General features: G+C 42.0%; 1 protein-coding gene across 1 annotated transcript in view; it reads left to right on the top strand.

Moving 5' to 3' along the window:
* Positions 1 to 7,104, top strand: part of LAMP3 (lysosomal associated membrane protein 3) — a 118,925-nt gene extending 111,821 nt beyond the window's left edge. Inside the window, exons 5-6 of the mRNA XM_078666046.1 lie at positions 1,600 to 1,761; positions 5,933 to 7,104. Of these exons, the coding sequence (XP_078522172.1) occupies positions 1,600 to 1,761; positions 5,933 to 6,069 (299 nt within the window). The 3' untranslated portion in view covers positions 6,070 to 7,104. The remainder of the gene's footprint in view (positions 1 to 1,599; positions 1,762 to 5,932) is intronic.
* Positions 7,105 to 27,188: the final 20,084 nt, after the last annotated feature.

Here is a 27,188-nt window from a genome sequence, read left to right as displayed (position 1 = left end):
TCTTTCCTCAACTGGAAGAACACAAAAAGTTTGCCTTCACATCTGAACCAAATGAAATCATCTGTGGAGTACCCCAAGGATCCTTGCTCAGCCCCACCCTCTTCAACACATATATGACACCTCTGGCAACCTTCGCCAAAACCCATGGACTCTCATTATATCCTTCGCTGATGACACACCATTCAATCAATCAATCATCCTTTCACTTCCAGAAGACACCACCAAGACCTACTTCCACAACTGTATGACAGATGTTCCCAACTGGATGCAGGAGAACTGCCTGAAGCTCGACAGGGACAAGACAGCGGTACTGCTTTTCAGAAACAAAAGCTCCCCATGGGACGCATCCTGGTGGCCCCCAGAACTCGAACCTACTCCTACCCCCACTGACCACACTAGGAATCTAGGTATCATTATGGACAACAAGTTTACCATGACGACTCAGGTCAACTCTGTTTCCTCCTCCTGATTCTTCATCCTCTGCATTCTTCATAAGACATTCAAATGGCTACCCCAAAGCTCAAGGCACAGCATCACCCAGTCCCTCATCACCAGCCCACTGTACTACGGCAGCGCCCTACTCAGAGATTGCAGTTCAACGTCGCTTACGACTACAGACTATACAGAATGCCGCAGCCAGACTTGTCTTGGACCTCCCTAGATGAACTCACATCGCCCCCTACCTCAGGAAACTCAACTGGCTCCCTATCCAGAAAAGATGCCAGTTCAAGCTCCTGACCCGTGTATACAAGGCCCTACACAACTGTGGACACGCCTACTTGAACCACCACCTGATCTTCCAACAGCCATTAGATACCTCCACTCCGTGTCCCTTTCTCTAACCCTCACCCTCCGCATTCAGAGGTCACTCTTTCTCCTACCTAGCAACGTAGACATAGAATGAGCTACCCTTTCATCTACAGACCTCCCCATCTCTTCCAGAGTTCCGAACGTCTCTGAGGACCTGGCTATTCGGCTAATAAACTGGACCCTGCCAGTGTCTGGATACCCTATTGGGTGACAAGACACGCTCTACAAATCTACTGACTGATTGAGATCCGTATGTTGTGTACCAAAAGCAACTCTAAGTGTTAGCAAACTTTTGTCAGATAGTTTGAATGTTTTAGTTCCACATTTGTAGATAATAAACTTGTAAAACATATCACTGAAAGAAAAAAAGAAGTAGAGAATGCACTATTAATAATTGTGTCAGCTTTGGGATATGATTTGTATTTTTTGAATTTCCAGAAGTCACCTTAGAAGAGGATTACAGCCAAAAATTGGGTTGGGTTCTGAGTAATGAGTCAGTCTATGAATTTTACACCTTACATTACAAGCAATGATTTCTTGTGCTTCCAAGACATAGGTGGATAAACCAGAGGGGGCAACAGGTCTTACTTCATTCGTTGCTACAAGTTTGCTCTTTAAGAATGAAAAATTATGTCTGAGCCACATTGGATCATCGGCTGCTTCTGCTTTATCGATTTCAGTTTGCATTTAATTTTAAAAAAACATAGGAGGAATGTTTGTTTAGATTTATTTTCCTACATAGGCAGAAAAGTCATTGATGATTTAAGTACATTTTGTTATTGATTTTAGGTGTTCGCCAGATTGCAAATCAGACTCTAATGAAGACCGAATTGGGTGCCTCTTACAAGTGTAACGCCTTGCAGAGATTTCAACTCGATAAAGATTTGACTGTAGTAATGGTCAACGCCAGAATTCAAGCATTCGAGATTAAACAAAACAATTTTGGAACAGGTAAGTTATATAATTATTTACAAATTTCTATGAATAAATAAATAACCACAATTCTGTTAGCTCTTTGACATTATGTAAGAACTACATTTTTTTTCATAGAATCATGGAATGCTAAAGAACTCTTGTTGAAATAAGATGTATCATAAAATGAATATATTTCTAATACAAGCGTGGTACCATACTAAAAATATGCAATCACAAAACATTGGCTTCAAAATATCAAGTTACTGCAAATGTTATGATAAAGTATAGGCCAATAAGCTGTCAATCACTTTTCATCAAAGTCACAGAGAAGATATTAGTGTCTAGGCACTAGCCTGCAAATATTGTCTTGAGCTTCCAGATATAGGGACACCTGGTGGAAGAACATTGGCAGTTCCCAAAACAGCTTTAATATTAGTCCTTGTTGACATTCATTTGATCACTTATGGCAGGACTGGAATTGCAAGACTTTTTTGCTACCTTCGAAAGAAAAGAATCAGTGAGGACTGTACTGTTGGAGCACCCATACACTGTAAACACTATCGTTCAGAATGTCATATTGAAATGTCTGTCCTTTCTTAATAATAAAGGACAGCATTTTCCTCCCCTTCTGTTGAACATACTCCTAAGTCTTGAGATCATGGCCCTGCAAGCAGATAAGAGTCTTCTTGTAGATAACAATTGGGTATAATTTCCATTTTGTGGGCTACCATTCTCTTTTAATGAGTTGTACATCAGATTATTGATAACAAAAATATCCTGGCCTAAAGATCATTTAACAAAATATAATTTTAACGTGAATAGATTTTCTGTTAACGACCACAGTGCAATATTTTTGCAAACCATATTTTTTCTACAAAATTTATACCAGACAATATTAACGCCTCGATATATGATACTACACCGTTTCTTGATATGATTTATTGTCGGCTGCAGTGCAGCATTGTTTGTCTCTCCTTCACAACCTTAAAGGTATTCAGTGAGATATTCGTTATAATGCTCAAGAGAACAGACAAACTGTTTTTTAATTAATTGGAATATTGACCTAGAATTTAGGGACAGCAGTGAGGGTCCTGCCTCACCTGCTTGGATGAATGTTGCAAATATAACCCAGTTTTGTCCTCCGTGCATCTGTAAAAAGTCAAAGTTGTAGGGGTTTCAACTATTATTTTTTCAAACCTCATGTAGTCCTCACTTACCTAGGTAGATTTTCCTGAGAAAACCCTTACATTACTTTTATTAATTTCAGTTGTTTGTATAGCATAAGGAATGTTTTATTTTTTAAACCTTTGGGCGTGGCTGGAATTCCCCCGCGGTACGGGCGAATTCCACACGTGCGCAAATTGGACGGCCGGGGGCCGTCTGACTCATGCAACGAGTTATAGATCTTTTTTATTGAAAGTTTCATAAACAAACAAAACAACACGATTGCTCATTGCTTCATATCTCAGAATTGGAGGCCCTGGACCTCTACATCACAGAGAAATAAACCAGTAAACGTTTGTTCGGCAGCTACAGCAGATAAACCCCCATCGTCGTCACTCCCACCCCCAAATATTCCTGTCAGCAGGGCCAACCCGATCAAATCTTGGGTCACTTAAATGTCAACAGTTACCATATTCTGTCCCATTTTTGTGGCCATCCCCTACTATTATAGATCAATTTCTCCTGGAAAGAACAGCAGTCCATGTCCATGCTTCTTTGATCCAGGTTTGGAGGAGACGGAGAAGCCCAGTATTGGACAATCTTCCTTCTGGCAACTACTAGGTCCACCTTATCTAATTAATGCTCCCTGTTTTCCGTTTTTACTGATTTTTACAGATAAATACAGAGAGAAAACCATTTATTTTCTTGTCTGTATCTATTTTTACATGTGGATAAAAATGGAAATTGGGTTGCTTTTTGAGTGATTCTAAGTATACTCTCTGCCATGACTGCCAGGCCAATAGCTGCGGGAGTGATAAGTAAGGGAGTTAAAAAAAAGAAAGGAATATTAGTAAAGAGGGTTATACCGCAGTAGATATGCACAAGGTTGATACTGAAATTTGCATATTTTCATTTAAGTGCTTTGATTTATCTTCTGCGGGTGTTCATATCACTGAAAGCTGACAGCCATTCAAGCATGAGTGCATATATATTGGTTAAATGAATGTGAAAATATACCAGGGAATTCTCAGAGAATTTCAAGAGTCCTCCCAGGAATCTGCATCCAAGTTTCCTGCAGCAAGTTTGTTTGTGAATTCAAACTTTTTCACATGCAATAGGAAAACGTAAACTCTTTACAAAAATGCATTTGAATGTACAACTTTTTTACTTGAATTTTTTCCAGGGAATTTTCACCTGATTGTCCATTGATTTTGAGGCTGGCCCCTCCACATTCACACCAAGAATACAGATTGATTTACTCCTTTGCTTGACCAAAGTCAATTTCCTGCTGTATCCAGCGTGGAAATGTGCCTTGTAAAACATTTGAATACTCACAAGCCTAAATTCACCAACATTCTGAGACATCTCTACCATGAAAAGCCCTGTTCCCACCCTGCGGAGAGATTTTGCACATGTAAATTCACATGTTTAAACATGTAAAGCAAACCACTTTTACAACTAAGTTAACGTAAGGGCAGTAGTTGTCAATTGGAATTGAAATAAGGCTAGATCTCATTCATTTCAATGTTACCTTAACCTAATTAGCTGCCAGAATTATAACTTACCACTTGTTGTAGGGCATGTCCATCTTAACTTTGGCCTGCATTCTTTGAGCCCAAACCTAGACACCAACTTTCTGTGGTGCGTGAGTAGTCTACTGGTTCTCATTCCATTTGCCATGGGCACCGCCATAATCATTTCACACTACCTACAGATGTTCTTCAGTCATCTGGTCCTGTTTGTATCAGGGAATGCATGTTCGTCACTCGGGTCAACAGTCCAGTGGCAGGTGCCATGTCCAGGATAGAATGAGTTGTGGATCTGCTCAAGCTGATACTGTGCCTGTCGTGCAGGTTTGCCTCAGACTGGAGCAATTCATTTTGTTAGCAATGTCATATCTACCCTTTCATCCCCAAAGCACCCCATTTCCTTGAGTCCCATATGATGATATACTGTATAGTTTAAATAGGAGCTCCGCGACTAATTGATGGGAAAGCTATTCATAAAATGACTATACGCTGAGAGTCTTCACTTACAGTACAACAACTGTCCAATCCTCAGAGGGAATCACTGAAACTTTGTCCATTGATGATAGGAATTCCACCTAGGGGTATACGTTTGTGGTCATAGATCACCACTTCCTAAAGGCAGCAGTGCCATTGCTTGTCAACCATCAGCTGAGAAACATGTGAGACAAGGCACTTGACTGGATCTCATCATTCTTGATCATTACATTCCAGTCTATCATGGTTGCCCCAATGGAGCGGCTGTGGGTTTACTATCTCAAAGTACCAATACATTGATGCCTCAACACTAACTACATTCTTAATGTGAGTTTACATTATTCTTCACCTACTTTGACCCCCCATCTTCCTGATCCTACAATTATATTGCCTGTTTAAATATGTTAGGTCATGAGCAGAGCATTGCAGGTGTGTGGATTATGGTTTACAGTGACATAGGAAATCACTGTGCTTTTAGGTTTTGCTTTGCAACTATAGTGTCATCTTAACTGTAATTTGTAAGTAATTTCTTGAGGTTTTTTTAGCAGAATTGTATTTTCTATGAGCAGAGGAAATCATACCTGACTCTAGCAAAGGTTATTTTCACTGAAAATAAACAGAGATATATATCGCTATAGCTATATCAAATTTAAAAAAACAGATCAGTGCGAGGCCTCATGATTTGGAGTAAATGTGATGGCTCTTTGGTATGACGAAATGCATAACATGGTGAATTGTTAAAGATTTATAATTTTAGACCAGTATTCCATTTAATTTGTATAGGTTTCATAAATACATGACAGTGTAATGAAATCTGTGTAATGGGATGTAAATTAAGGATGTAAAACTATTATTTAAATAATTGGCATTTCTCAAGACACTTCCATTTATGGGTACATAGAAGGCAATCATGCAAAAAGCACTGAAAAAAACAATTTAGTATGTGTATTTCTGTCATGATTGAAAAGTAGGGCTTATAAATATTCTTGCCTTGGACAAAAGGGCTAATTAACAATGTTCCTTCTCATTTTTTTCATCAGAATCTGTGTGCTTCCAGGACCAGAGCTCCAGGATTGCTCTTGCTGTTGGACTTACTGTGATCATCATAATCATTTTGGGCATTATACTGTATTTCATCTACCGCAGGAAACAATCATCAGGATATCAAAGACTTTAAAAGCTGTCCAATGGTCTTATGTGAATTTTAAAAGGGATTTTTTAAACATAATATAAAAGAGATACTCTTTTGAACTACCGTATTAAATATTTCAAACATTTGCACCTGTGACTGCAAAAACCAAGTAACTAAACATTAAAGGTGGTGGGAAATGTAAAAAGTGGTACGTAATAATGTAGGACAGTTGTCCGACATACAGTGATGAAAGTCCAATGCATTTGCAACTCAATTGCAAATTATGTCCGCAGGCCTGAATAGACCTTGCCCATATTTACTGTGAATACTGGTTCAACCAACAAGAACATTTTGGGCCTCTCTATCCTTTTTTCTCCTGCCTCCCACAAATGTGCATTTTCTCAGTGGTGTATGGTACCTGATGGTTATTTTCTAGAAACGGATTCTATTAAATGTAAAATATAATGGTTAAAATAGAGCCCTGTGTAAAACAGAGCCATGTGCATATGTTGTCTTTGATCTTTCAGCTCAGCCTACTACAACAAATGATCTGCTATCTGATGTCATATCTCAGATGATGAAGCATGTGGTGAAAAGCTGAAGTCAATACATGTTTCAACTTCAGCAAGTTTTATTCTTATTGTTATTTTACTGGAGGTCATCACAAAAGAGAAAAATGTGGAGTTAGGTAAAAATTATCCCCAATCCTTAGGAAACCATGCACTTCCACCGTTAAAGTAGAATCTCAGAAATTCATATTTACGAAGACTCATCTGTTCAATAAGGGATCAGATATGTATCTACGTCCAACATTCTGCTTATAACATTACCAAGAGCCGGGTTAGTGTGTCTTGTCTTCAGTTTTGGAACCTATCCACTCACATTCAAGTTTAAGGAATGGGAAAATGTACCAAGAAGGGGCTATTGATGTCTTTCGGTCATTCTGCCACTAGGATAAGACATGACCCTCCATTAGTATCTTAAGTCTGTGTTTTTCCTATTAAACAGTTTGACCGCTAAGAAAAGTCAGCAATAGGATGGATAACATTGTTTGTTTTTCAATAAAACTGTTTAAAACCACATTCTTCTTTATATTTGTGTTGCAAGCTTTGTTAAGCTCTTTCATGTGCTTATAGGCTCTTATGGTGGCCAGCGGTGAAGAAGTCAAATAGCCTGTGACGAAAAATGGCTCTTAATACATGCATTCCGCTGTCTTTTTTTTTTATATTTATTTTTATTGAAAACTTTTATATAAACAGCAAGGCAGAAAAATATATTACATACGGTACCGATTCCAAGACGGGGAAGGAAAAGCAATACAAAGAAATCAGCAATTAATGTAGGAGAGGGGGAGGGGGAGGGCAACGCAAAGTTAAAGCATATACAGCACAGTAAGTGGAATGTGGGGTTAGGGGGAAATAGGGACATCTGGGACATCAACAACAGGTGGCATACATATATCTCCACTGTAGCCATTCCAGGGTCCCCACATTTTGCACCATTTCCGGGGTCGGCCCCGGGCCAAGTACACAGTCTTTTCCCTGAACATGCACCAGTCCATGTTGTCTTTCCATGCCGCGACCGTAGGCGGTATCGGGGACCCCCACAATTGACCAATATCCCTTTTAGCAATCATGGCCCCCAGGGTCACCCACTGAGTTTGCGCTGCATTGTGGTCTGTCGGCTCCCAAACATTCGCATTCCGCTGTCTTGATTCCTTACACTGATTATATTCTGAAAGGAGAGCTACAGGAATGACTGCTAACAGTTGAACAAAAGCATGGGATAACAAAAATGACCCAACACATGGTGAGGGGGGGTCTCTATAGATTGTTAACCAACAGAGGGCTGAGCATCTAGGAGTTTATTGCTGAATCTATATAGATGTAATAAGGTTACTCCAAGGGAGATTGGAAGACTTGGTACAAACAGCCAGGCCTGAGAGAAATAACATGGTGCCAAAGTGGACAGGAACTCGGGACGATGCATGCAAAAATGTTCAGCTATTGCTCAGGGGTGTGGCTGACAGCTGAGGTTGGAAGATGTACTTGTCTCAGATTCTCCACACCCATCTTATGAAACCATCATATCCTTCAGGTTGACCACTTGGCATCACTTCTGGGTCTTACACAAAACGGTGTCCTGTGACATTTTGGGCGAAGGCACGGTTGTGACGTTCCGAAGCCCGCAAAGGAATAAAATGCGCCCTGGTTGAATCAAGGCATAGGTGACGAGAGGGCACATAGCATTGGAGCTGTTGAGTGTGTGTGACCCAGACTAACAGAGAGGTAACCTAGAGGCATGAAGGCTATTGGCATAAAGCTGAGGAGATCCAGAGCTGACAGGAAGATCCTTGACCAGAGTACAGTAGGCTGCCGACCGACTGCCGCAAACTTGGTGACTAACTGGGGGATCCGTGTTTCCATGCCTGGAGGAGCTATGCCTGCAATGATAAGTTTCTCTGCAGTGATTTTGGTAGACTCAATTAATTTTTTTTAAATGCATTTTACATTAATGCAAGTTATCAGGAAAGTACAGTTGTCCTTTCTATTAATCACACTTAGTATTATTAAATATTGACATTTGTACTTGAACCATAGGTGCTTCCAGTACACATTTCTTTTAGTATACACACATTTCCAGACAGGCCTGCTCTCTCCTGAGCTTAGGGAAGTAAAATACCATATACAGCATAATGCCAACATTTGGAAGCAAGAAAAGACTTTAAAAAAAAAATCAGGGGAAATTGTTTTACTTGTATTGATTTGAAGGCAATTTTAAGGGGGACAGAGCAAAAATAAAGCTGTATGTGGTTTAAAAAATCATGAGTCACCCTGCAGAGATAGTTGTGTTGGCACTTATGACATGGGTAGAAATGGAAGTGCATGCAAATATTAGCATAGGGCCTACATGCATAGGGATGCTATCTAGCAATGTAAGTGGGATAAAAAAGTTTGAGAGAGTACTCTAAAAAAGGCATGGGCAAAGAAGTGTAACTAGGAATATTTTATTTGAGGTGCCGCCTTAGTAATATGAAACACCCTGTGTATAACATTATAAAACCTTCATCAGCTTCTTCCCAATTATTTTCAGGGCAGAAAATTAAATCACTTCAGAGGCCGGGCTTACATCTACCCACTCTCCATAAAAAGTAAGAGTGGGGAGACATGGGCAATGGCCAATGGGTCAAGAGAGCCGCAGGTCAAAAAAGTTTGGGAACCACTGCGGTAAACAAAACAATTGACTGAGACAAACTTTTAACTCATTGCGGAAAATACCGAGTACCTTCAGGTGCATTTTCACAGACATGATCTACAGCATATGAAGAACACAAATTCTTTCCGTCTGTGCAAGGTGGATGCGTAACAACTTGTATCTGTTCTCATGTTGTGTATGCACTGCATATTATAATGCATTAATCAGAGGCAATGTAACCCAGAAGTAGGGGGGTGCCTTTGGTGTTCCAGTCAATGTTTATTTATAAATCTGTTTTGTCCTGTGGCACGATGGGTAAACTGAAACCGTTTTAAATACCACCACAACCTGCAGTGCCCATGATGCAGCCCATTACTACACAACTTCGCAATTCAAAGCTATTGTCAGCATCCTTGAAGACAGATGCTATTCTTATACACTGAATAAACTCCATACAGTGTGTAGCACCTTATACGATACATAGAAGGCTCTCGAAAAACAAGTCAACCCAATGGCCTTGGACCGTACTTCTAAGGGCTGATAAGAAAAAGCTAGATGAAACAATAACTGAAAACTAAGATATGTTGGTGACACTTGAGCTGAATGATGAGGGTCTTCAAACACAGGTGGCATAACTGGAAAAAAGAATTTGCTTCTTAGAATTGATCAAAAGATTCAGAAGGCTACTATCGCAGAATATAAGACTGATAGTCCTGTCTGAAAAAGTGGAAGGCCAACAGATAGATCTATTTCTGGTAGACAGGGTAAACAAGGCAGTGGTTCCCAAAGGCATATTTAACTACTTCACTGTTGAGTGTGCCCACAGGGTACCTACGGTTCTGGCATCAACTGAGGTGCCCTCCCAAATGGTGGTGGCACATTGCTCAATTCCACGCGAGGCTTTCTTATTTCTAGACTACACTGCAAAGGTGCAGAAACAAAGTATCCCCTTCTGTGAAGTGGTAAATCTGCCCCATAGGGTCTAAACCTAATTGAGGAGGAGAGGGGTAGACTTTGCTTTGTGACATTAAGCACACCTGATGAGTTCAGAGGGAGAGAATTTGAGAATGAAGTAGAGAGGGCAAGAAAACCACGCATCTAATTCAGCATTCGCAAGAGTCACCTTAGTGTTGATTAAACCAGGAGTACCATTCGTACCCACCAGAAAGTAACTCAGTGTAAGCTAAATTTCTAGACCCATTTTCACAGTATTTGGTGTTGGTGGCACTTCTACCGATTATCATGGAGAGTGATTTCAATTGTGTAATAAGTTAATCTCTGGGCTGGTCCTGGTAACCAATCCTGAATACTGCAGTGAGCAGAACGGGAAATTAGTTAAGGGGCTTAGGGCTAGATGTAGGTAATCACAATTTACCGATTCTTAAATACCGAATTTTAATAGGGGGAGCATATTCAAGGGTGACAGGATGTCACATTGACACCCTGTTGCACCCTTGAATCGTGCATGTGTGCATATGTGGCGCACATACATGCCCTAAGGGCATGTATGTCTGCCACATGGCACTGAAAAAAAATCAAAAAAACTGCTTATGTAAGGTATTCGGTATTTACCACCAACCTGTAGTTGGTGGTAAATAACAACTCCTTAAAGCTAACATGCACTCACTTGAGTTCCTCCTACATAGCTTTTAAGGATTCGGTAATTTACCGATTCCTTAAAATAAGGATTCGGTAAATTACCGAATCCTTAAAACCTGCCTCCTACATTAGAAAAGGCTAAATACCGGTCGGTAACGGGATAATTACCGATTTTCGGCCGTTACCGACCGGTATTTAGCTACCTACATCTAGCCCTTAATCCTGTATTATACATAGTTTGTTGAGAAATAATAATACAAATATGTTTTAAAAAAAAATGTTCAGGTGCTTGAGAGATGAATGGATAAAGAAATGACCTCATGGCTTCAGCAGCAGGAAAAGTCTGTGTAGGATAAGCAGTTTCTCCGCAAGCATGTGATAAACAGGGATAGCACGAACAAACTGACAAAGGCGGCAGGAGAATGGCGTACATAGAATACAAGCAGCGGCAAGCACTGCATGGAGGCAAAAGGAAACAATCTATAACAGTGAGTAAAGAATAATAAAAAGGAAAGTTAACAAGGAGAAACAGGAGGGAGAGAGTCAGTTGTGGTTCCAAAGCAACAGGGCCATGCCTGTGTTTGAGGGAAATAACTTGCAAGCAAACATTGGTGATAAGAATAACTGATAGTGAGCAACCTGTAATAAAACTAGAAGTCTTAAACAAATATCAGATGCAACATTACATCACACTCTCCTCTAAAACAAGCAAGAGGAAGGTCAGTATGAACATGTGGATGAGGAAGTAACTAATCTAAACAATAATCCTCCATTTTTTAGGGCATTCCTGTTTAACTCGTGCATCTGATTTTACCATGATCCAAAGCAGAATCATTGAATTCAATTTTAGGTTGAAACTGAGCATCACAGTTAATGATCTGCTTTTCACCTATGCTGTTCACTGTTAAAAGACTCTCCCTGCAAATGCATTCCTCCAGAAGAACAATTCAAAGCAGACTCACCTTTAGAAATGTCGGAGTCTTGTGAATTATGGCTGCAAAATAGGAAGTAGATGGATATACTGGATCCACAATTTTTGTCAAAGAAGAATGTCGTAATCACTTTTCAGATTATCAGGTTCGGTTACATCAAGATTAACCGTGACAATTACATTATACGATGTAGCAAAGTCATCAATAAAGTTGTTAAAAAAAAAAAGATTAACCGTGACAATTTTACTCAAACTCCACCATGAGCAATTATTGAGTTTGGGAGGGTTTCTTTTTTTTAAAACATTGTCCTCGTATAAGGCAACAAGTGAGGAGTGTTTTGTGATCTTTCAGTGTAGCCCCCTCTAGCCTAGTGTCACCAATTCCTGGGTAAGACTTCATTCAACATGTTTTGGGAGTTCCACAACCCAACTCGGTCCTCCTCGCATGTTGTTTTCTGTCTTTGACCATTACACATGTAGATTAATGTTTGAATTTTGCCAGGAATGGTTCCCATATTTTCATCCATTTATTAGACCCATTTATACAATCCAGTTTAGCAAATCTCTGAGCAAACTTGAGCCATTCGGAGCTGTCGGAGGAAGGTTGGACACCTTCCTCAAGCATATTTCTCTCTGTGCAACTAATATTAATATAAGCAATTGTGACTGCGAATACGTTTTGGGATGACCAACTCATCTAATCTCTGCCCACTTGGAAAGGTAATCTATCACAACTAATGCATAGATGCTCCTGAATGTCCGAGTGAAATATGGTCCTAATTAATCAATGGCCAATTTTGCAAGTGTCTCCTGGGAAAATCTGAATTCCCAGTATACAGGTTTTAACCTTTCATTGAAATGGCATACACACCACATCTCCTAACTAAGGGGCTGATTAGGATGGCGGACGGATCGCCACCGACATGCAGGCGGTGGCGATCCGTCCGCCATCTGTGCCCGTCTGCCACCAATTCCCCCCCCACCATATTACAATGGCGGGGGGGACTGCGGTGGACAGAAACACCATCCGCTGCTTCTCCGCCCCGTTCGCCTTGCGGCCGGGGCGGAAAAGGGTTCATATGGCTGGCGGTGCCTTCCAGACACCGCCAGCCATATTACGATGGCCGGATCTAGATGCCTTTCCGTGGCGGCAAGGCATACGTGCTTTGCTTTGGGGGCCCGTTGCGGGCCCCAAGGGTGAAGGGGAGGTGGGAGGTGCACATGGGGGTACCTATGGTACCCCCTGCGTTTCACAGTACAACATGACAGGCACCGCGCGGTGCCTGTCATGTTGTGCTGTGAAACGCACAAACATCATTTTTGACATAGCGGCGGACGGTGCTTTCAGCACCGTGGGCCGCAATGTTAATAATGCGGGATGCACCCGCTACTGTGGCGGGTGCATCCTAATTCGAGGCACGGTACCTCCGCCCTTGTGGCGGACGGTCCCTGCCCCTGACAGGATGGTGGACGGACTTTGTCCGTCCGCCATCCTAATCGACCCCATAATCTGCAATGTGTTAATTTACATGAGGCTTCCAATAATATTCTTTAATTCTTCTTTTTATGAGAGCTTCTCCCAAATGACCAGCATAGGCATCTAACAAGATGTAGGAGCGCACCTACAGTGGGAGAATACTACACCATTCCATAAGCACTAAGGGGCATATTTACAAGGACGGTGTTAAAATTATCGCTGCTTTAGCGGCAGGAAACTGCCGCTAAAGCGGCGATAATGGGCTTGATAATAGGCTCTTGAGAATTCCAGAGAATTCCAATAGAAGCCCATGTTCTGGTGTAAACCTGTGCTTCTATTGGAATTCTCAAGAGCCTATTATCAAGCCCATTATCCCCGCTTTAGCGGCAGTTTCCTGCCGCTAAAGCGGCGATAATGGCCGCTGATATGGTAGCCCCCATGTGGGAAATTAAGCTGAAGAGTAACTTTTCCACTGCCCCGTGGTTTAACAGAAGGCTGGGAGCTCTTAGACAGGCCTGTCGCAGCCAAGAGTGAGTATGGAGGAAGACCTACAAGGAGCAAGAAAAAGTAATTCCCAGGTGTAGGATTAGGGAATACAAAATAGCTCTTAAAGCAGAAAAATCATTATACTGCACCAACAAAATTAATTCAGCTAAATCCTCTAAAGAGCTTTTTTGGGTGGTGCAACAGCTCTCTTCACCATTGTCAGTCAGAGAGGCTGAAGGGTAAGATGGGTGGGATGGGGTACACAGGGCTTAGGTCAACAGATGATAGAATAGGAAAAATAAAAAGAAAGAAAACCACTTACCTTGCGCTCGCCCCATCGGTCGGCGATGCAGCGAGATCGAGGTATGTGTTTTTATTTATTTATTTTCCCTATTCCGTCATCTGTTGACTTCCCCCCAAGGGACCCACGTCTGGGCATACTCTGTCAACTTATAGCAAACAAAGCAAACACAAGGAGATGATGGCTAGAGCACTGAAACTTTCCAGACCCTCAACCCCAGTCCTTGTGTTTGGTTTGTTTGCAATAAATTGGCAGGGTTTGCCCAGACGTGAGTCCCTTGCTCACTTTGCCACTGGATTCAAGCTAGTCTGGCTGATGAGGGGTGTTACCCCGAAACGGGTCCTAGAATGCTTGTTTCTGATCCAGGGACGACCTGGCTTGCAGTTCGGGCTGGACTGCTCCCATGATGAACAGGGTCAAGATTGATTTGCATATGGCTGGATCTGAACTGGATTGGCAAAGTGAGCTAAAGAACGATGATGGATTCAACACAGATCTGTGACTGGGTGTGTGTGTCTCAAAAGTTTCAGCATCTGTCCATCATCTCCTTGTGTTTGCTTTGTTCCCCCTAAGTTAGCAGGCTATGCCCAGATGTGGGTCCCTTGCTCACTTTGCCACAGTATTGAAGCTAGCCTGCCTGATGAGGGGTGTTACCCCGAAACCAGTCCTAGGGTGCTTTTTTCCGGTCCAGGGAAGACATGGCTTGGCAGTTAGGGCTGAACTGTTCCCATGAAGAACAGGGTCAAAACTGATTTGCATATGGCTGGGTCTGAACTGGGATGGTGAAGTGAGCTAAAGAACGATGACGGATTTAACCAAGATCTGTGACCTGGGGAGAGTGTCTGAAAAGTTTCCGCGCTCTGTCCATCATCTCCTTGTGATTCCTTCCTGCACATAAAAAATCATTAAAAAAATGAGTTGCAACTTCCATGTGTGCTGCATTCTGCTACACAAATAAAAGTTACAAAACGCCATTACTGATTGTTTATGTGCAGGAAGGGACACCTTCCTGCGCATAAACAATCTTACCCTGCAACGCAGGCACCCATGCACAATGGTTCAAGAGTGCCTGCGTTGGCGCTAGGCAGCTATATTTATCGCCAGCACAAGGTGAAACACTGGGCTGCGCCGTATTGTCGAAAATATGGTGCAGCCCTGCGTTTGAGAAGATGCGGAGCACGGCGTTAAGCTAAGAAGGCTAATACTGTGCTCCATCACTTCCTTGTACATATTCCCTTGAATCTGCATTAGTGTCGGCCTCAGATTATATTAGGCAGGTAGTGAATGAAGAGCCTGGTGTGAACTTGATCCTATTGGATCCATGCGCGGCCTTTGATGCCATCTCCCCTTCTCTACTAATTGAACGCTTACAAGAGATTGGCATTACAGAAAGGGCATTGTTGTCCTCCTTCCATAAAGATCTCTCTCAAAGGGTCATGCTGAATCAACATCATTCTGATGTCTTCTCCCAAGCCTTGCCACCTTTATTCATTCCTATGGGATATCATATGCTGACGACACCCAACTCATTATTTCAATTCCTAGGATTTCTGCAGCCATTGCATTTAATTCTTCACACTGTATGTCTGCGGTAGCAGAATGGTTGGGAAGAAACGTCCTTAAAGTCAATGGCGAGAAATTTGAGGTGCTGTTTTTTTAAACGCATACCTCAATCTGGAATGAGACCGTGTGGCAGGACTCCCTTGGCACTTTGCCTGTCCCAGCTGATAAGATTAAAAATCTTGGAGTGATTCTAGGAACTGAGCTTTCTCTTGATGGATGGGCCAATTGTACAGTTGCAACATGCTTCTGGCTTATAAGAAGATTTTAAAAAATCTTTCCCTTCAAGCCCATCTCAGCGCAGGAGCAGGTTACTCTGGCATTGGTTATGTCCAGAGTTGATTACTGCAACACTCTTTGTCTGGATTCTAACATCAGTACCCAAGCAAAACTGCAGGTAGCACAGAACTCTCTTGCCAGGGCTATTCTTGAAACTCCCAAGCATCAGTATGCTTTTGCAGGGTTGTGTGGGCTTCTCTTGCTCCCTATCCTAAAGCGTATCAAACTTAAGACTATCTGTATGGTACATAAGGCTCTTTATCAAACAAGTCCTGCTGGGATAGGGGAGGTGTTCCACTGTTACATTCCAGGTAGGGATCTGCGATCAGCCCATCACAATCATGTCACTTTGCCCGGAGTTCGTAAAATGAGATGGGGGCAGAGCTTTCTCACTTGCTGCTGCCACACTCTGGAACTCACTCCCCCAGTCTTTGACAATCAAAGGGCATTTACCTTTCAGAAAGGCATTAACCCTTTCACTGCTGCGGCTATTCCGCCACAGTGCTAACGGGCGGGGGGCGCGCGGCGCTCCCACGCTTGTGACGGAACCGCTCCGTCACGGCCCTCGGGTGAGCTGTGCTTGTGACGGAACGGTTCCGTCACGGCCCCGCCCGCTCTTCAGAACATCAGCGTAGGCGTGGAATTCGCGCGCGCAGGCGCGGCAAGCGGGCCGTGACGGAACCGTTCCGTCACCAGCACAGCCCACCCGAGGGCCGTGACGGAACGGTTCCATCACAAGCATGGGAGGGGTTAAAGACCTGACTATACAATGTATAGGCTATTTCTTTTGTTGGCTTTGTATCTGTTTGATTACCGCTGAATTGTGTGGGCTGCTGTAACTATAGCGCCTTAATGCCTATAGGCATTTGTTGTGCTTTATAAATTAAAAAATCAAATCAATTGACGAAATTTGCAGGAGTCTCGCAGAAGCTGCCCATCCACATTTGTCCCACAGTTTACAATCCCCATTCCTAACAAAGCGTCGGGGTCTGACTGCACCTCAAGTCCAACCTTTCCACCTGGCCTGACCTATCTCTTAGCTGAATAAGTATGGCAATCATGGGTTTCCTGATTATTTAGTTCGAATACCAACAATCTCAGACCAAAGCGATTTATATGACAATGGTCCCAACTATTACTCTTTATTCCTGCGGCATGCCAAACATCCTTAGATTTTGCACATGGAGGAAGGGGCACGAGCAGTTGTTAATAGACTAAATGGCATCCTGCACCACTTTTGGTCTCAATTTGGAACATTCACAGTTCTAAAAACTTGTCAAACTTCCTACATAATCCAATAGCAGAGAAATGTTTAATACTATTTCTTCAGGAGATGTGGTTGCTGGAGAGCCCGTCTTGCGATTTGTGTAAAAAATGCAATTCTAACCAAGCCAGGTCATAATTCTGTTGGTCTAAGAACTGGTGTCCATTCTCTGCGAGATGAAGGTCCAAAACCTGGACATCACCTGTACCTGTCTGTTGGTGTGCATCATTGTTCCCTTGAATCAAGATAATTCTTCTGGGTCTCTGATCTGTTTAAATATTTATATCCCACCCAGAGTAGTATCTTTTGTTGATAACTTGAAGAATTTTTACTATGACTTGTACACGCTATAATGCCTCTTTCCAGATTCAATGTTTATCTTGGCTGGCAATTAAAATTTTAATATGCCACTTCATCAGTCAGATGCCGATTTTTCTGACTTATTAAACGACGTATCTTTTGTGATTGTGGATGGGGGCGAAAATAGTGGTAGATCCGCTCAGGGGCTATCACTTGTAAGGCAACACAATTTTATCAGGTTTAATGGTCACCTATCAGGCAATAGCCTGGTTGATCCACTGTTAGATTTAGCAACTCTAAAGCTCCAACCACTGGCAATCACTCTAGGTAGCATTCTAACCCATCGATAGTCACCAACTGTGCTACTTTTAGAGAGACCCACCCTAAGCAAATCCGTACTGCCTTTGCTCCTCATGGGAACATCCCATTCTGAACTGCCATGTGCATGTTACATAACTGGGCCTAATGTGGGCTAGGGGTCTTCAGTAATTAAATTAGTTAGGATACCCACTCTGAAGCAAGCTATACCAGGCTGCTCCACAAGCTTGGCCTGCGCTTTGGTGACCCAAAAAATGCGACAACTCCCTAATTCCCTGAGCTGCCCAATAACAAGAGGCGAATATTGAGGCTCCATGGCCCTGGAGCAAAAGAGTAAATGGCATAAGATACAAAACACACACGAAGTCGACAATTCAATGTCCCCTCGCCAGACTAATCTCTAGACTGCCCCTCATACTATTCATGTGCTGGGTGAAAAAGAAAGAAAGAAGATGCTGGGTGAAAAAGAAGACATCTGTACAAGGCTTGTTAATCTCCCATAGGTGATGTAGTGTAGTAAGCTTGAACGGAGATTACAGAAAAAGAGAACATTGGGGTCAGCTGGATAGGTAAGTGCTGGAATTCACAGTGATAGGGTAAGCTTTTGAGGCATCCACAGCATGGTCTTGTTTTGTCCCAGGGAGCAAAATAATTCTCACCTAAATGTAGTGAAAGTAATCAATCACAAAATGCTGTAAAAATAAGGGCGGACCCTATTTGAGCATTGTAGACAGCTTATTCGCACACCTAGGGGCCCATTATGATGTCGGGCGGATTGCCCCCGCCAGGCTGGCAGTAGCCACCGCCAGCCTGGCAGGGGCAATCCGCTTTACATCCACACTCGTTTTCCCCCGCCATATTAGTATGGCAGGAAGGACCTCGGCGGACGGAAAGACAGTCCGCCGCTTTTTCGCCCCGGTCACCTTGCGGCCGGGGCGGAAAAGGAATAATATGGTGGCGGTGTCTATCAGACACCGCCAGCCATATTATGATGGGCGTCTGTAGGTGCCTTCCGCGGTGGCGATGCCGCCACGGAAAGGCATGCGGTCTTCACTCTGGGGGCCCTCTGCGGGCCCCCAGAATGAAGGAGAGGTAGGGGGTACACACGGGGGTACCTGTGGTACCCCCCTTCATTTGCATAAACAAAGCGACAGGAACCGGGCGGTGCCTGCCGCTTTGTTTATGCAAATGCATCAATGCATTTTTAACATTGTGGCGGGCGGTGCAGAGAGCACTGCCCGCCACAATGCTAAAAATGCAGGATGTGCCCGCCACTGTGGCGGGCACATCCTAATACCCCCCACGGTACCCCCGCCCTTATGGCGGGCGGTCACGAATTCCGACAGGATGGCGGGCGGACAAAGTCCGCCCATCATCCTAATGAGCCCCCTAGTCTTAACTCTCCAATGGCAATTAAAAATCCTCACAATTATTGTAATCATACCTCTCCTCACCCTTACCTAAATCATAGATGAAACACACATATAAACAGGCCCTCCCCTTGCCCTACTACCCATAAACACCTACTCAGCACACAAATACATCAGACAACTGGGACCTCTGCCCTTTTCAAATCATAGAAACACAATTCTTCTCCGACTCAGTGCACACTCACATACACATTCACCACTCATTTGTTGAGATCATCATCTAGTACCTTAATTACACAAACCATGTGTCTGTCTCACTATTAGAAACTGCACTTATTTATTACCATTCCTAAACTTTAAACCATAAAATGACAAATAATATCATAATACAAATTTAGCCGATCATAAAGAAAGAAATATTTAAATACATTTTATAATTTTAAAAGGTTAAAACATATTTGTAAAATAAAATTACAATTATAAATCAGAACATCCTTAAAACAATTTTCTTAAAAGATACAAACATTTTAAAAGCTTAACATCTTACACAAAAATATTTCTAAAATATAATTTTACCGGTTTATTTTTTATTTAATACTATTAACGTATATCCTCATTAATATAAAAATAAAATGTTTTAAAAGTATGAATATAACAAATTAATTAAAACATTCCAATTATTAATGTGCATATCTTTAAAATTATTAACTTAAAATGTAATTTAATATATATATTTTTTAAATCACCCCACCCTTATCCCCTAAAAACCCAATTTCCTGCTACTGAAAACAAAAATTAAAAAATTATTTATATGCATAAATAAAACCAAAAATACAAATGTAAACAATTTTATAACTAAAAAAATTATAATACTAGAAACAAATAAATGAAAATAATGAAGATATACAATCAAACACACTACAATAAATTAAATACTGATTAACACTTACAAACGACATTAAAAAAAATTATATTTTCTTCATCAATATATTTTACAACATTAAAAACGACACTAATAACAATATTTTTACCTTCGATATGCCTGTCGGAGATATTTTTGATAGCTCACTATTCTTGAAACAATATTTTTGTATCACAATATTTTTTTCCAATATTTTGTGCAAAAACCCAAGACTCACACATAACAGCAGAGCTTTACACAAGAGGATCCTAATGTCCACGTTCTAAATAACGCCGATAAAATGGCCTGGTCACGCTATCAATCATAAAAACATAATATGTTGCCACTACTGCTTTATGTGCTGAACCCAAGACAGGGACAGTAGTCCTCTGCACACTATTAGGGCACACGTTGTACACATCTCAAGGTCACAGGACTGGTCCAGGACCTCGGATAGTCAGGGAGAGACCTAGGTCTCTCTGCACATGCTAGATCAGTATGACATTACCCCAAAATAAAAGTCAGGATATAAGATATAAAACAGTCTAGGACAATGGAACATACCAGTATACCTGTCCCAACATGAGTGCTCCCAGCTGTTACCTCCTGCCTAGAATCTATGTTTTGTAACTCTATATTAGAATATCAATGTAGGGAGAGATGTAAAAGGGCACGCGTGGGGCAGGCGAGTAGAAGCCTCAACACCATCTTGCAGTTTAATTACTCCTTCCTTTCGTAACACTCCTCGTAAATGAAAATAGCATACCACACAATGGTGGTTGACACTTTTGTTATTATTATGAGAATTTTACAGCATGAGAGAGTTGGGAGGTGGTTCAAAGGTTTGTTTAGAAAAAATGGAAAGCAGAATGAATTGTGAAACTGTATTGTCCCTTAAAAATTAAACTTTTGGAATAACTGATTGCTCATTCACCTGTTTTGTATTGGGGAAAACGTAATAAAACTGATATGTACCAGGCCTGAGATAAAAAAGTTGAGATAAAACAGCTTCATATGAGCATTGCATCTGTTAAAATGAATATGACATCTATTACAATGAATATGGAACACACTGGAATAAATATGAAATGCTTTGAAATTATTAAATGTTAAAACAAATATGCTATATTCTGAAATAAATATACCACTTGTTGAAATGCACATGACCCATTTGGAAACGTATATATGACACCAGCTGAAATGATAAAGACATATTGAATTTATTATGAACAACGTTTAAATGAATGATACACATTAAAAGAATATGACCAGCACTGAAATGAACATGATATGCCTGGAACGAATGTGGAATGTATTGAAAGTAATACAGCAGTTATTGAAATGAATATGATACCCCAGGTCCCTGTGAATAGAAATGCATGTATGGAGTGTGTATCAGAGCAAGGGTAAGGCCTCCTCACCTCTTCTGTTGGACATGGATAGCAATTGATGTACAAATTTGGGCATCTGTCAATGTCTCCTGTGCACCATAGTCTGATTCGATGTTGATATATGGAGCCAGAAACTGTTCATTTACCATGAATGCAGCAATCCTAAGAATATAAAAAACAGACACGCACAGGACTTAACAAACACCACTTAGAAGCACAGCAAGCATTGGGTCTTGATGCACCACTATTAAAAGCATGTGAGTGTTACAGTACTTCTGGAGTCATAAGGCAAGCACTAGACTCATTCAATATAAACCCAATTGAGTTGTCACGGGTACAGCTAAAAAGATGTATGAAAGGGTACACAAACCCACCAACAAAGGTAGCTGGCATCAGTAGGGTCTGGGCAGTTATACCTAAAGCACCTGCTGAAGGTTTTTAAATGCAATTGAACAGCCATGAGCATGTACTTACCACCAATGTACATTAGCTGTTATACCACATTTACAACTACGGAAAATTATGTGTTGATGCAATGTAACTATTTTAAATTGAAACAAAAAAATCTGGCCATTATTCTGTTGTCACTAGTGAAAGACAGAGTAATGACTCCAGAGGAACTAGGGAGCGTGTGAATGAGGGCATGCAGGGTCGCCATGAATTACATTGATGCCAAAGGGATTAAAAGTGTGGTCATGCATGCTCACTATGAGGTGTATACACACCAAAGAGAATGAGAATGATTTAACATACTACTGCAATGAGGGCCAGGCTGACCTAGGGCAGAAGAAATGGTAAGATTAAACACCACCATGAGGTCTCTGTTGGCTGAGCAACATGAACATTTGGTAATGCTTGGCCAACATGAGATACAAGCAGACCAAGGTGGGTGCATTGTAAATAAGATAATGCAAGGTTGACACAAAGTCAGTATGAAGAAAAGGACAGGTGAAACATGTTGTAATATCAGTAGAGGCAAAGGGAAGAGTGAGTGTTATTGTGTGTGGTTACAATGAGGTGTGTGCCAACCAAGAGAAGTGGGCGTGGGGTCTTGCAGGATTGTCAGGCAGTCATTGTAGACCAATAGAGTGGCAAAGATGTCCTCCACCAGTAACTGCTTTAAAGCACAACAAGTGTGTCTCTGTGGTGATGAGACAGGAGTGGTGGGTGTCCACCATCTGACAACAGAATCTATCAAAAGAGTGGATCAACATGTTGATGTGTAATGGGATTACAGTCTAGCGCCACATCATGGCACACTTCTGATTTGAAGTCGGTTTCTCATGTAAACAGGACGTAACTTTAGAGATTCAAAACTAATGGCAGTAGTGATCCACCAAACTGCACCAGCCCATGTCCCCAAAATTCCTGCGTCTCTTGTGCCTGCTCCTAGGGTTTCAACTTCCTGCAAAACTCAACTATAATAATCCAAGTACTTTTTAGTAGGAGGGCAACACATTATTTATTCCCTTTGCGCATATATTCATTTTTCTCGCATATAGCTGTAATCACTTCCCATCCAAAGTTCATTAGCAAAGTCTATTGGGATTTATTCTCCAGGCATTGTGATTTTTTTGATGTTCTTTATCATAAGCGAATTTTCAATTGTTTCTAATCATTTTTTGGGAGACCCGGCCAACGCGTTTCATCCCTTATAGGAACTTCATCAGGGCAGAAGAATTCCTTAAACTCCTTTCAGCAATCGCAATGTTTTTTTTATATTTATTTTTATTGAGTATAACACAAGAAAGAAATATACACATCAGGTGTCATTAGGGGAAATACATTCCAGCTGGGGACGGGCAAATAAGTCGAAGAAATACACTACGATCATAGGCACCGAAAAAAGGATCAGTACCAGCTTAAAGCTGAAGCAGAACAGTAAGATGCAAATGACCACAAGTACATCGCAACAGCACCCGCCCACCAGAAATACAGGATATACGACTTGAACATATGACACTCAGATATGATGGACAAAAGATCAGGAGAATATGCCACAGTTCTTGTGAAGAGAGGAAAAGGGAATAGGAAGGTCATAGAAAAAAATAAAGGAAAAATAAAAAAAAAAACACAACCCCCCACCCTACACCCCTGCCGATGGCTACGACCTAACCCCACTAGCAGCGTGCCTGTCGCCCACTAAACTACACCCCAAGGAAGGGAAAAGCTGGAGGAGGAGAAAGGTACAAAACGATACGGGCTCCCAGATTCCCATCTCCCCACCAGAGGCGGACATCCCCTACCGCAGCATTGAGCAAGTTATAGCAATAAAATTCAATAGGGGAGCCACAAACAGAAAATGGACCATCCCGCCCGGCCCCCGGCATCACAGAGATAGCAAATCCCGTTTCGAACATAGCAGTTACACAATACTCAGACAATCAGAATCCCGTCTAGCCCTCGCTCCCACAGACACCACCCGTCAGAGCCAAAAGAAAACATAGGAAAGTCAGCCCTGACCCCGACGATCAATTACGCAGACCCCATCAAATACTATCAGGCCGCTACGAGTCATCATGCGAGCCCTGACCATTCGAACCGCCATCACAACAAGAGCATCCAAAGACAGAAACGGATCAAAGACACCACAGAAGGAGTGATACCAGGATAAACGCTGACAAAGTTCAAAAGTCAAACCAGGTCCACTGCCCAACAACGATAAGTCAGCACAGCGTTTTTGAGCATTCTCTGAAAGAGGCAAGGTATAAATCCGATAGTCTGTGGAGAAGACAAACTGAAATATAGAAATAGTCACATCCATCCCTGGCGGCATCGATAGAGGGCCAAACACACAGCCAGTACTTTCGGGCTCACTCGCCGCCATCTTAGGGTCGCGAGAAATTTCCAAGTCCGACAGCCGCCCAGGGTCCTCGGTAGCAATCGAAGCTTGCGCCGCGGGTAAGGCATCCCGGCTCATAACCAACAAAGGATCGGAGTCCGGTCTCCGGCAGATGTGATCGACCGTTACGATCATCCTCTGGAAGGTGGCGGTGACTCGTTTGCGGAGCTCCCCAATGGCGGCCATTACATTGTGCAGCGACAGTGTAATTTCGGCCCGCTCCATCGCCCCTCAGTGAGCGACCGGGCGGGTATCAGAGCCCCGGAGGTCGACTTCTCCGGAGCACAAGGCAGAAGCAATGCAGATGACAACTGTGGGTGCTACCAAGCACGATCGAAGTACCGTCGCCGCCAACGAGGAACCAAGCCCATCAACCCCGGGAGCTCAACGGGGCTTCCGGGCGGCAGATCCCCGGTCCAAGCAGCCGATATGGAAAGCCACCGTAGTTGCAAAGAAAGCTGCCACCAGGTCACCATCCGAAACGAAAAGGAAAGATGCCACTTCAGGAGACCGGAACCACCCACGTCCCGCGGCCGATGTTGTTCAACTCCAACCCGGTCGGGTTAGAACTCGAGGCCCCGGCTTCAATTCTGAGTTAGGCCAAGAATGTCACACGACGTATCTTCACAATCCGAGCAGCTAGAGATTCCGGGATTGCACCTTTAGAGTCAGGCGCACTTCAGCTGCACGGGAGTCCGGTGGGAAATCAGGATGGGAGTCAGGATTCATAAGCCTCCGGCGGAGGTCGGCGGAGGTCGGCGGAGCCGGGAGCTTATGCGGCCATCTTGGTTGCTAGCGTAGCTCCTCCCAGCAATCGCAATGTTATCCCTTCAATGCTAATCAATATTAACAATTAAAAGAAATATCATTGCCGGAAAATAATTTTCTTTCTTCTTGTTCATACCGTTAGCTATTCTATTTAAAATAAATAGATTTAAGAAGTCACAGCGACTTATGCTATTGTCTCCTCAAAACATCAATGGACATGAAGTATTTGAGAACAATGCTATGTTCTCTGAAAACTGAGAATAATATGCTCTTTTTCTGTAAACAAAGGTGGTCTGAAGCAGCATTGATGATGGCATACGGTATGGTAACATGCTTAACTAATAAAAATAAATGTACACACTGTACAAGGCAAAAAGGTCAACGCAAAATTAAATACCAAATTGGAGTTCAAGTGAAGCAGAATGGGGCTTTGGGGGACAGCCGACCGCAGGGAGGTGTGTGTCCCGGGGTTCTAGGGCCAATGGATCAGCCCGGTCTCCATATGAACTTATTTGGGGTGCACCCGTTTGAGCTTTTAGCCCAATATATAGCTGACCATTTGGCACCACTGTGTCACTATGTTGGGAAGGTGACATGGTCACCAGTTTCATAAGTTAAGATTGTCATATTTGTAGGGCAAATTACAATGGAGGACACAGGGATGCAGGAAGCCATGCGCCTGCTCGCAGAGGCATGGCGTATGGACCTGCTCAGGAGGGCAGAATGGCAGGGCCATTTAATACAAGGACAATGCCAGATTCGACCATGTCACCCATTAGGGTAGTTCCAAAAAAGGAGATCTGTGATCTTCAGAAAAACGGCAAGGGCTTCACATTTGGATCAGATGGTCTTATTGAGCAAATCACCGCTGTCCGCCTTTACTGATGACATCCCGGTACTCAGCAGCACCTGGGAAGGAATGAGTACAATTCTGAAAATCATTGAAAAGTTCAGTAAAACAACAGGATTAAAACTTAATGTGAAAAAGACACATGGATGTTATATCAGTCACCATAAAGATAAAATCCTTATTAACAACTGTGAACCATGGCAGTTTGAAAAAGAAAATATTGAAAACATTCATCCAGGAGAAAGTGAGAGATACCTCGGATTGAACTTTGATCCACACACTGGCCATATAAGCAACAACAAAATGAATGAGGGTCTTGTCAATGGGGCTCAAAAACTTGATAATCTACCACTTAAGCACACGCAGAAAATAGAAATTTTGTGTCAGTACTTGGTCCCTAAACTATCATTCAAATTGAAAATGATAGGAACAGAAGCTAAAACTTTAAATGTTGTGGATCAAACAATATAAAAGTATGCCAAACATTTTCTACACCATCCTGCATACACATGTGATGGTCTCCTATATTCGAAAAGATTATTTGGGGGCCTCAGTATACCAAAACTATGTACACAAATTGGTCTCAATAAAGTCAATAGTTTATTGTATCTCAGGGCAGCTCCAGATCTGTACATAGCTCATTCATTCATGTATGCAGGAGAAGAAATAAATGAAAAAATTGATTACATCATCAAAACGCACAAACTCAACATTTTAGACAGTAGGTTTCCAAGTTATGATTTGGATTTGTTAGCAACATATGATTGGAGAAAAGAAGAATTTGAGAAATGGGCAAATCTTCCCTGTCCAAGGTGATGGTATAAAATACTTAGCAAGTAATCCAACTTCAAACTTCTGGATCATCAAGCATAACAAAATGAAAGAAAATCAATACATAGCTGCGCTGATGTTAAGAGCAAATATTTTATATACTAGAGAAACCATCACTAGGGGAAGAAATCGTACATTTGCTACGTGTAGGTATTGTAATGATGTTTGCGAAAAAATTTCACATATTTCAGGCGCATGTCCTAAAAGCAAGGACATTAGGATAAAAAAACATTAAAAAATTCAGGAATTGCTCATTGATAGAGCAAAAAGGTGTGGTTGGATGGCATATAGGTAACCTCATGTTAAGAATAATCAAGATGAACTACGAAAATAAGACTTAGTGTTTACCAAAAATGGTACAGCTTTAGTGATTGATGTTTCAATTGGTTATGAAAACTCACAGAATTCCCTTGAATTAGCGTTTGAAAGTAAAGTGAAACACTATCAGGATCTGTCACAGCAAATCAAAGATCTTACCAAATGCAACACTGTAAAATGTCA

This window comes from Lissotriton helveticus, chromosome 11 (assembly GCF_964261635.1).
Source record: "Lissotriton helveticus chromosome 11, aLisHel1.1, whole genome shotgun sequence".
Lineage (NCBI taxonomy): Eukaryota > Metazoa > Chordata > Amphibia > Caudata > Salamandridae > Lissotriton > Lissotriton helveticus.
Note: the sequence above shows the minus strand (reverse complement) of the source record. Positions and strands in the feature narration are given on the sequence as shown.